Here is a 12,118-nt window from a genome sequence, read left to right on the forward strand (position 1 = left end):
TGCTGCCCAGGCTGGTCTCAAACTTGTGAGCTCAAGCAATCCACCTGCCTTGGCCTACCAAAATGTTGAAATTACAGGCGTGAGCCACTGTGCCCAGCCTCCATTTACTTTTTAATATCAGCCTTGTTTGACCTTGGCTTAAACATTGATTTTGACCCACAGAATCAGAGTACACAAGATAGGACAGAGGAAAGCAAATGGCCATTGTCTTTATCCTAGTCCTATAGGGTACCTGGAACAGCATCACTACTTAGAAAATAAAGCTGCCATTTAGTGAGCATCTCTTCTATGCAACACACTATGAGGTCGGTGGGTCCTCCTCACATTGCAGGTGGTAGAGCTGAAGTTCACACCAGGCCTCTGGGACTCCGGAGTTCTTGCTCTCTGCACTGTCCTGCACTCCCTGCACAGTCAGCTGCCATTAAGATTCACACACCAAGTGACCCTTATTCATCGTGTTGCCGAGGAGGGAGCCGTTGTGCCCAGGTCTGCTCCAGCTCAGGGCCCAAGAGTCTGGTTCTGCAAGCCTCTCAACAGCAGGAAGCAAAGTGGGACAGACTGGCAGCCACTTGGTTTATCAGGCCCAGTTCCTTGACCCCCGTGGCTTCCTCACATCCTTAACCTATTTTTCCTTTCCATTTAGGGAACATGTCCAGCAGCAGAGTCAAGAACACGGAAAGGTCAGTGTGGTAGCTTTTCCTCATGTAATTGCAATCCCTCCCTCCCTAAACACTTCCCCACGACTCCCTCTGTGGCAGCATCTGCTCACTTTTCTGTGGCAGCAAGCGAGTCCAGGTTATCTTGCCCCTTTGTGTTTCCAGGGCCTGGGCCTCAGGTTTCTGGAGCAAGAGAGGCATGTCCAAGAGCAAGTCCAAAGCTGCTGGGCCGGGGCTTCTCCTTTAGAGCCAAGACCCCATGCAGACACTTTGGCTCCTATGTCCTCTGGCTGTTCCCGTGCATCGACTGAGGTTCAGCATCCTTTTCCTTCTGATTCAGTAGCAGTTTGAGGGTGGGCAGTTTGACAGCTGCCTACTGTTTTCAGAACTGCCAAACTCCCTGAAACTGACAAACTGGCGGATTGATGGACTCTATCTCCTGGTTCCTCTTGGAAAGCAGGAGAGTTTCTCCCCCTGGATGTTTCTCCCAAAGATGCTCTTTCAGTGGCATTTATTCATGCACAAGCAGGAGCTAAGAAAAGTCACTTGGCACCTCTCTCATGCTCAGAATTCAAGGAAGTCTGTAGGGGAATTGATTTTAATAACTGTCTCAGTTAATTAGAAAGACAAGAAATTGTCCCCAAAAAGTAATTAATGAGAGCTGTTGCTAAAGGAGAAAAGGCTGCTTTTTGCTTGGGTGCTACTGGTGGCCTCAAGTACAGTTGGGAGCTGTAAGGTGCCAGCGTCTTTGGGGAATTTGTGGCTGTCAGACGGGGGCCAGGCTTTCAGCTGCCTTGGCTGCACCTTCCACAGGACTCCTGGTCACTGTGGGTCCTGATGCCTAAGAGATTTTCTAAGCTATGCGAATAACTATCTAATAGGGGTGAGTCTCTTAATTGACTCCAAATTCGTCTTCTCAGCACTCCTTTGCCCCATTTTTTCAGGAACTATATTTCACCTGTGATATTTTTTCTACCATCCTGCTAATAAGACCACTAAACACTCTTTATCCCTCTTCCAGTCTGCTTCCCCTCCAAAAATCCCAGGGTCCTCCTGGAGCATTCTGCTTGGGGAGTTGTTCTTAGGCCCCTCAGTATCCTGAGGCTCCAGGAGCAGAGGTCTAGGAAGGACCTGGGACTTGGTGGGAATGACCACCCCCACCCTGCTTTTAGCAGAAACCACCAGGGACTGGGTTTCTCCCACCAAACCAGCCAGGTGTCTGATGGTGGTGGCATCTTTGGTTGGTCGATAGCCTCCAGAATCCACACACAGGAGCTCCTGCATCCTGCTGAGGGAGGGCCCATCATCTAGGGCTTCAGTGTAACTACAGCCTATCCCCCAACTGATGCAACCTTTCTCCCAGGGATAGAGGCTGGAAATCTGAGTGAATGGAGAGCGCAGCCTGGGGTAGCATGATTTCCAGCTCTTGCAAGGCTCTTAGGCTTTGGCAGAGCCTCCTCTCTCTGAGCATTTCCTGCGTGTGTGGTGCAGGCCCTGCACAGGGGCAGACAGATAGCTAATGTGTGCATTCTTCCCCTTTCAGTAGCCAGACTGAAGGCACCATTCCTCAAAATCGAAGATGAAAGCAGGTGAGTGGGACCTCCTCTCTCTGCTTGCCCCAGCTAGGCCTGCACAGAGGAGGGAGGAGGGAGGGGTGCTCAGGGGCCTCAAGCTAATGTGAAGACATGGAGCCCCTTAGCCCTGCACCTTCATCTTCCTGAGAAGCCACTCTCTCTCACTGTCATGGAGAAGTCTCACGCAAACCAGGAGGAGCCTCTGAGAGTGGCATTATACAGTGAATAGTCCTCTTGGAGATGAGTCAGAGGTTAATGATCCTGTGTGTGAATTACCTCCATTTAAAACTCTGCTCTGTGAGAGAGTCCCATGCAGGCTCATTGTTGCAGCTCTTTTCCCTTGGGTGTATGCTGACATTTCATGTCAAATCATTACTGACCCAGTCACAGTGCTAGTATAGTCCAAGACGTCATCTTGGCTGAAATGAGGGTGCTAGGGGTGGTATTGGGGATTCCCTTTTCAGGCCACCCTGTACTTGATAAAGCCTTTCTGTTTCACTTTGAAAAATCCTTTTCTGGCTCATGTTATCTCCTGACAGCCCTGGGTGAAAAAAGCATGAGGAGAGTCTGTCTCTTCCTAATGGGGAAAACTGAGGTCAGAGAAAGGAAGGGACTTGTGTACAGCCACCTTGCTAATAAACTGCAGCCCGAGGCTAGAATCCAGGTGTCCTGCCTGCCCTGTTTTGTGTCTTCTCCATCCACCATTATGGCCTCTTCTTCCCTGGAGCAGGAGGGTCCCATTGACATTGTTAACCTGATGAGCTATTAGCAGCCATGTTGGTTATCACTGAATCTTCAGTAAGTACAAGATCAAAAGTCTATGTGAATCTATAATTTTCTCAAAATTTAAAATTTAAAAAAAAAATTTTTTTCCAAAAAGGCATTTTCAGACTAAACAAATTTATTTGTTTGTTTATTTATTTGTTGCCCAGGCTGGAGTGCAGTGGTGCGATCTCGGCTCACTGCCTCCTGGGTTCACGCCATTCTCCTGCCTCAGCCTCCCAAGTAGCTGGGACTACAGGCGCCCACCACCACGCCCGGCTAATTTTTTGTATTTTTAGTAGAGACGGGGTTTCACCGTGTTAGCCAGGATGATCTCAATCTCCTGACCTTGTGATCCGCCCGCCTCAGCCTCCCAAACTGCTGGGATTACAGGCGTGAGCCACTGCGCCCGGCCCAGACTAAATAAATTTTTTAAAGGAAATAAGTCCGTGTATATCCAGCAGAGACTACTTAGCACAGAATTGTCTGTGTGACTCAGTCAGGGAAGGGCAGGGCAGCTGAGACCAGCCCTAGGAGCCTGGCTTGCCTGCCCATACTCCAGACAAGCCCAGGGTCCCTTCTCAGCACCTGTAGACAGTGCAGTGCTGGCTTTGGTGGCCCAAAGGCAAGTGGAGAGAACAACAGGATGGTACAGAGGTGCTCCCTTCCAGTTCCAGTGGGATGGAGTGTGTGTTCATCCCCAGCCCCTTCACACCTATTTAAATGTAGGTAATCATGACACATATGCAGCAACTGAGAGGCACTGTTACAGCCTCAGTATCTGCACTGCACATGGCGGGCACAGGTATATCACTGTCACCAGAGCGGGGTACATAATGTGTGTGTTCCTGGCATTATAGGCCAGAGAGAAGATCCAACTGGGGCTGAGATTTCTTGTGAAATTTTTTTTTTTTTTTTTTTTGAGACAGAGTCTCACTCTGTCGCCTAGGCTGGAGTGCAGTGGCGCAATCTCGGCTTACTGCAACCCCTGCCTCCCAGATTCAAGCGATTCTTCTGCCTCCCAAGTAGCTGGGACTAAAGGTGTTCACCATCATGCCCGGCTAATTTTTGTATTTTTTTGTAGAGACAGGATTTGGCCATGTTGGTCAGACTGGTCATGAGCTGGCCTCAGGTGATCCGCCTGCCTCGACCTCCCAAAGTGCTGGAATTACAGGTGGGAGCCGCAGTACCCAGCCTCTTGTGATGTTTTTTATGTGCTGTTTTGAAGCAGGTGTCTTCAAAGCCTATTAGGCCTATTAGCCTGCCCATCCTCAAGTTTCAAGCCCCCTAAGCAGAAACAAGACATCATTGAAGCAGAAAGGAACACGCCAGGGTTGTGAGGGGCACCCCCTTCTCCTTAAGGGTTCGGGAAGACTTATTTGTTAATTTACTGCTGAGCTACAGCACTCTTATCCTGCTCCCTGAGAACCCCTGGCCTGCACTGTTTACCCCAGAGCATGGACCATTGCAACCAAACATGGTGTGCCCAGCAGTTACCTCACTCGGCAGGGTTTGCGAAGTATACACAGATCACTTCTGTCTCTGCAAGTCTCGTGAATGTTTGCAACTTCAGGCACACTGCCAGAACCACTCAGTCCAGGTCTGACTATCCAGAACCTTCACTGTGCCTGTCTTCTCTGTTCAGAACACCAGCCCTCAGATGATTCTAAGGACCAGCAAGAACGCTTCATAAAACAGGGAAATAACTGTTCTGGTTTAAACATGTTTCCATTTAGAATCTGCCAGGCTAGAGTCCTCAAGGATTGTTGTAGGGTCAAGAAACAAAATGGGAAGGTGGGGAAAAGTAGATCGGGAGTCTGGAGACGTGGCTTCTGATCTGACCTTGGCCGCTTAACTATTTGTGAGCCCTTGAGCAAGTCACAGAACCTCTTGGGCTTCATTTCCTTAGATATAGGATAAACCCAGAGGGTGCTTATAGGATTTCAGGGAGGCAGTGGTATGAGTTTGAAAAGTAGACAGGGAGAACATGCATATTAATTTAACCTAGAAAGGCTGATGAGTTTTGTTACAGAATTTAAAAGATGTGGAGGTGAGAGTCCACTTTATCAGGGCTGGAATTCTAGGGCATTGGGCGAGGCCCCCTCCTCAGCCTTTACCTTCCCCATTGTAGTCAAAGTAGAAGTTTTCTCTGTTGCAGGAAGTTTCGTCCTTTCCATCATCAGTTTAAATCCTTTCCTGAAATTTCTTTTCTTGGACCCAAAGATGCAAGTCCCTTTGAAGCCCTGACGACCCTGGGCAGCAGGCACCATACCAGGTGGGTCTTTCTGGTTCCTGAGTACCAAGGGCTGGTTACAGGCCAAAGTCCTCCCTATTGGGGGCCTGCTGGTCAGATTTGGGAATGGCCATGTGTTTGCTCCTTAGGCAAAGTCTATTCTGGGAATGTAGCCCAGAGAAGAGAGACTAGGAGCATTCATCCATTTTATTTTGTGTTCTTCATCCGTACTGAAGAATTTAACTTGAAGAAGAAAGGGAGGTGCCAGGGTTGTGAGGGGCACCCCTTTCTCCTTAAGAGTCCAAGAAGACTTATTTGCTAATTCACTGCAGAGCCACAGCACTCTTACCCTGTCCACCCAGAACCCCTGGCCTGCACTGTTTCCCCCAGAGCATGGACCATTGCAACTGAACATGGTGTGCTCGGCAGGGTTTACCGAGTATACACGGAGGACAATAGACCGCTTTCTCAAACTCATATCTATAGACCACCATCATCAGAGTCCCCTGAGGTCTCATTAAAAATGCAAGTTCTAACTGGGCACAACGGGTGATACCTGTAATCTCAGCACTTTGAGATGCCAAAGTGGGAGGATCACGTGAGGCCAGGAGTTTGAAACCAACTTGGGCACACAAACATAGCAAGACCCTGTCTCTACAAAAAATTTTAAAAAAACGTAAAAAATTATGAGTCGGGCAGAGAGGCTCATGCCCGTAATTCCAGTACTTTGGGAGGACAAGGTGGGCAGATCACTTGAGGTCAGGAGTTTGAGGCAAGCCTTGCCAATATGGTGAAACCCCATCTCTACTAAAAATGCCAAAAAAAAAAAAAATTAGCTGGGCATGGTGGCGCACACCTGTAATCCCAGCTACTCGGGAGCCTGAAGCAGGAGAATTGCTTGAACCCAGCAGGCAGAGGTTGTAGTGAGCTGAGATTGTGCCACTGCACTCCAGCCTGGGCAATGGAGTGAGACCCGTTCTCAAAAAAAATTAGTCAAGCGTGATGACAAGTGCCTGTAGTCCCACCTACTCAGATTGGCTAAGGCAGGACGATCATTTGAGCCCAGGAGTTCAAGGTTGCAGTAAGCTGTGGTTGTGCCACTGCACTCCAGCCTGGGTGACAGAGTGAAACCCTGATGCAGGGTCCTGAACTCCACCCCGCATCTATAGAATCAAAATCTCTGATGATGGAGCCCCAAAAGCTGCATTTTACAAGCTCCCAGGTGATTTTAGTGAATATCAAAGTTTAAACTGGTTGGGCCAAATGTCAGGAATAACTAAGGGGCAGGGCGGGAGAAAAGATCACTGCATTACGTGACTCATGGCTTGTGGGCTTGTTAATATGTCTACTCTGCAGATGTTTGAGAATTTGAACCCTCATTAACCAAAGTAGAGAAGGAGTTCAGCTCAGGTGATGGGTGAGATGCCTTCTCAGACCCTTTCTAACCTCTGGGCTATGGGGTTATAGACCAGGAGAGAATAGAGCAGACTCTTAGCCCTAGAGTTCCTAGGGCCAAGGAGGGTCTGTGGTTTCCATCTGACAAAGTGGGTCAGAAAATAGTACAAATAAGAGGGAAAAAATTAAGGGAATGTGGCATTAGATGAAGTGGGAGCAAGAAGAGAAAGAGGTGAGATTAAGTCCCAATACAAGGGATACCAAGGAGAGCCAGTCAGAAGGTGACCCAGGCTTGGCGCTGGTAGTGATGCTAGGCCTGGGATGGCCTTGAGATCACAGAGGAGCTAAGAGGCTTTAAAGGGAAGATGAAGCAATGAAGCTTTGGTATCTGCATGTGAGGAGTCTAGGCAGGGGGTTGGCCCTGGTAGGACATCAGAGTTCCAGACATGTGTGTGTATGTGTGTGGAAAATCTGTGTAGGAAGAAGTGTTTAAATTTTTACATTTTTGAAATCATTATTTTAAAGTTTAAAATTTTAAAAACTTAAAAAGTTTAAAATTTGTGTTACAAATGGTTTAATGTGAAAAGTCTATATTCCACACCCAGCCTCCAGTTCTGTCCCCTCACCGGTGCAACCTTCCTCCCAGGGGTAGAGGCTGGAGGAGATCCGAGTGGTGCCTCACCCCTGCCAAATGGAGAGTGCAGCCTGGGGCAGCGTGAAAAGAAAAACCAAGTAACATCCAGCACAGTCAATACTATCAGCACAGTCAATACTATATGATTCTTTTTTTTTTTTTTTTGAGAATGAGTCTCGCACTGTTGCCTAGGCAGGTGTGCAGTGGGGTGATCTCTGCTTACTGCAACCTCCACCTCCCGGGTTCGCACGATTCTCCTCCCTCAGCTTCCCAAGTGGTTGGGATTACAGGCACACACCACCACGCCCGGCTAATTTTTTGTATTTTTAGTAGAGATGGGGTTTCACCATGTTGGCCGACTGGTCTCAAACTCCTGACCTCGTGATCCACCCACCTCAGCCTCCCAAAGTGCTGGGATTACAGGCATGAGCCACAATGCCCAGCCTATATGATTTTTTTTTTTTTTTATACTTTAAGTTCTAGGGTACATGTGCATAACGTGCAGGTTTGTTACATATGTATACTTGTGCCATGTTGGTGTGCTGCACCCATCAACTCGTCATTTACATCAGGTATAACTCCCAATGCAATCCCTCCCCCCTCCCCCCCTTTTTTTTTTTTTTGAGACAGAATCTGACTCTGTCGCCCGGGCTGGAGTGCAGTGGCCGGATCTCGGCTCACTGCAAGCTCCGCCTCCCAGGTTTACGCCATTCTCCTGCCTCAGCCTCCCGAGTAGCAGGGACTACAGGTGCCCGCCACCTCGCCCAGCTAGTTTTTTTGTATTCTTTAGTAGAGACGGGGTTTCACCGTGTTAGTCAGGATGGTCTCGATCTCCTGACCTCGTGATCCGCCCGTCTCGGCCTCCCAAAGTGCTGGGATTACAGGCTTGAGCCACCACGCCTGGCCTTGATTCTTTATGTAAGAAGAGGGAATGAAGGATACATATGTACTTGTGTATCTATGAACTATCTCTGAAGATAGACCACGCCTGTAATCCCAGCACTTTGAGAGGCCAAGGGGGAATGATCACTTTGAGGCCAGGAGATCGAGACCAGCCTGGGCAACATAATGAGACCACCATCTCTATTTTTATATTTTTAAAAAATCTGGCCAGACATAGTGGCTTATACCTGTAATCCCAGCACCTTGGGAGGCCAAGGCAGGTGGACCACTTGAGCCCACGAGTTTGAGACCAGCCTGAGCAACATGGTAAAACCCCACCTCTACTAAAAATACAAAAATTAGCCAGGCGTGGTGGGGCAAACCTGTAGTCTCAGCTACTCGGGAGCCTGAGGCTGGGGAATTACTTAAGCATGGGAAGCAGAGGTTGCAGTGAGCCAAGGTAGTACCTCTGCACAACAGCCTGGGTGACAGAGTGAGACCCTGTCTCAAAAAAAAAAAAAAAAAAAATTGTGTTCCCTTTTATGGCTGCAGGGTATTCCATTATTCTATTATATGGAATGTATTTACTGTATTTTATTTAACCAGTCTGTTATTCATGGATGCTTAGATTAGCTCCAATGAAAATCATGTTCAGAGTAAATTTGCAATTTTGAACAATTGTATTTGTGGAGTAAATTCCTAAAGATGGAAATATTGGGTCAAAAGATATATGCATTTATAATTTTGATAAATTCAGCCAAATGGCTTTTCATGGAGGAGATACCAACTTATATGTTACCTGCACTGCATGAGAGAGGCTGTTTCCCATCCCCTCGCCTCATGCTGTGACTGGCAGATATGTTGACCTCCAGTATAACAGATTAAAAACTGTATCTCAGTATAATTATAATTTTTGTTTTTTCTTACTATGAATGAGGCTAAGTATGTTTGTGTATGTTTGGTTGTCTGAGTCTCTTTTTATGTGAACCTTCTTTATATACTTTGCCCATTTTTTATTGGGGTTATTGATCACTTTAATGATTTGTAAAGAGCCCTTCTCCTATTAGAAAAATGAGCTCTTTGTCATTAGTTGTAAATATTTTCTTTTCTCTGCTCACTGTAACCTCCACCTCCCAGGCTCAGGCGATCCTCCCATCTCAGCCTCCCAAGTAACTGGGACTACAGTTGCGCACCACCACACCTGGCTAATTTTTATATTTTTTGTAGAGGTAGGGTTTCACCATGTTGCCCAGGCTGGTCTCGAACTCCTGGGCCCAAGCGATCCTCCCGCCTTGACTTCCCAAAATGCAGGGATTCTAAGCGTGAGCCACCGTACCTGGCAGTTGTAAATAAATCAATATATATATATTTTTCTTTTTTTCTAAGCCTCCCTGAGCAGAAAAATTGTAAATACTTTTAAAAGACAACAAAACCCCAAGTTTGTGGTTTGTCTTTTAACTTTGCTGTATTAGTCCATTTTCATACTGCTATACAGACCTGTTTGAGACTGGATAATTTGTAAAGGAAAGAGGTTTAATAGACTCACAGTTCAGCATGGCTGGGGAGGCCTCAGGAAACTTACAATCATGGTGGAAGGCAAAGGGGAAGCAAGGCACCTTCTGCACAAGGTGGCAGGAAGGAGAAGTGCTGAGCGAAGCGGAAAGAGCCCCTTATAAAACCATCACATCTCATGAGAACTAAGTATCACGAGAACAGCATGGGGGAAACCACCCCCATGATTCAGTTACCTCCACCTGATCTCTCCGTTGACACTTGGGGATTATAGGGGTTACATTCAATATGAGATTTGAGTGGGGACACAAAGCCTAACCATATCATTTGCTAATGATTCTTTGCCATGCATACATATTTTAAAGTTGTATATAGTTGAATTTATGAGTTTTTCTGTATATCGTCTGGGTTTTATGTCATACTTAGGAAGTCTTTAAAAGGAGTGTTTTGGACTTGCCGAGTTTGCTGGATAGCCAGATAGAAATGCCCTTTAGTGGCCAGGCACGGTGGCTCAAGCCTGTAATCCTAGCACTTTGGGAGGCCGAGACGGGCAGATCACGAGGTCAGGAGATCGAGACCATCCTAGCTAACACGGTGAAACCCTGTCTCTACTAAAAAATACAAAAAAAAAACTAGCCGGGCGAGGTGGCAGGCGCCTGTGGTCCCAGCTACTCGGGAGGCTGAGACAGGAGAATGGCGTGAACCCAGGAGGCAGAGCTTGCAGTGAGCCAAGATCCGGCCACTGCACTCCAGCCTGGGCAGCAGAGCGAGACTCCGTCTCAAAAAAAAAAAAAAGAGAGAAAGAAATGCCCTTTAGTTGTTAGAAATATGGGGCTGATATTCAGATAAGAAGTCAGGTTTGGCCGGATGTTGTGGCTCAGTCCGTAATCCCAGCATTTTGGGAGGCTGAGGCGGGCGGATCACCTGAGGTCAGGAGTTTGAGATCAGCCTGGCCAATGTGGCGAAACCGTGTCTCTACTAAAAATGCAAAGAAGAGAAAATTAGCTGGGGGTGGTGGTGTGTGCCTGTAATCCCAGCTATTTGGGAGGCTGAGACAAGAGACTTGAACCCAGGAGGTGGAGGTTGCAGTGAGCTGAAATTGTGCTGCTGCACTCCAGCCTGGGGGTGACAGAGCAGGACTCCGTCTAAAAAAAAAAAGTCAGGCGGCCGGGCGCGGTGGCTCAAGCCTGTAATCCCAGCACTTTGGGAGGCCGAGACGGGCGGATCACGAGGTCAGGAGATCGAGACCATCCTGGCTAACACAGTGAAACCCCGTCTCTACTAAAAAATACAAAAAACTAGCCGGGCGAGGTGGCGGGCGCCTGTAGTCCCAGCTACTCGGGAGGCTGAGGCAGGAGAATGGTCTAAACCCGGGAGGCGGAGCTTGCAGTAAGCTGAGATCCGGCCACTGCACCCCAGCCTGGGCGACAGAGCAAGACTCTGTCTCAAAAAAAAAAAAAAAAAGGTCAGGCTTGAGGAAGGTTTGAAAGTCCTAGTGGACAGTGAGGACAACTGTGAGAGACACAAGGCAGCATGAGGGAAGGGACAGACTGAACCAAGCTGGGGAGACATTCAGGGTGGAAAAGAAGAGCAGTCCCTTCACTGTGGTTGAGACCTTTTCCCTTTCGTCTTTCAGGTCTCATTAATGTGGGTGTAGGTTTGAGCACAGAGTTGGAATTCCTACAAGGGATTCTTGCTGCTGCTATCACCACCCCATCCTCACCTGTGGTTTAAGAGGACGGAGATGGCCGGGAGCAGTGGCTCACGCCTGTAATCCAAGCACTTTGGGAGGCCAAGGCAGGCAGATCACCTGAGGTCAGGAGTTCGAGACCAGCCTGGCCAACATGGTGAAACCCCATCTATACTGAAAATACAAAAATTAGCTGGGCGTGGTGGTGTGTGCCTGTAATCCCAGCTATTCGGGAGGCTGAGGCAGGAGAATGGCTTGAGCCCAGGAGGCGAAGGTTGCAGTAAGCCAAGATTACACCACTGCACTCCAGCCTGGGTGACTAAGCTAGACTCTGTCTAAAAAAAAAAAAAAAAAAAAGAGAAGGACAGAAATAAGACAGGCTGCCCACAGGGAGGTCTCCAGATGTCTTCTTCCTTGTTCCTGTCTTGCCATTCTTAGATGATTGGTACCAAGCTCAGGGAAGGCCCACCTTCCGGTGCCTGCCCAGCCCCTTGACCATCTCAGTCCTTCCCCTCTTTGACCCAGGCTCCAGGCCCTAAGTAGTGGCTCCTCCCCCAAGGGCCCCAGCAGTAACCACTTTGCTGCACTATGTACTCTCCCCAGAGAATCCAAGGATGGAGAGCCAAGCCTGCGATCAGCTGCCCGCACCATGCCCAGGAGGAAGAAAGGCTACTGCGAGTGCTGCCAAGAGGCCTTCGAGGAGCTCCATGTGGTGAGCCCCTTCCCCACTAAGCAGCTGCTCCCAGAGTGCCTTGAGGGATCCTGCTCACTGGGGATGAG

General features: G+C 48.3%; 1 protein-coding gene across 1 annotated transcript in view; it reads left to right on the forward strand.

The window, feature by feature from the left end:
* DBF4B (DBF4 zinc finger B) overlaps positions 1-12,118 on the forward strand; it is a 44,823-nt gene that overhangs the window by 27,451 nt on the left and 5,254 nt on the right. Inside the window, 4 exon segments of the mRNA XM_025362382.1 lie at positions 644-680; positions 2,200-2,245; positions 5,151-5,267; positions 11,942-12,050. Coding sequence (XP_025218167.1) covers positions 644-680; positions 2,200-2,245; positions 5,151-5,267; positions 11,942-12,050 — 309 coding nt within the window.

Source organism: Theropithecus gelada, chromosome 16 (genome assembly GCF_003255815.1).
Source record: "Theropithecus gelada isolate Dixy chromosome 16, Tgel_1.0, whole genome shotgun sequence".
In the NCBI taxonomy this organism is placed as follows: Eukaryota; Metazoa; Chordata; class Mammalia; order Primates; family Cercopithecidae; genus Theropithecus; species Theropithecus gelada.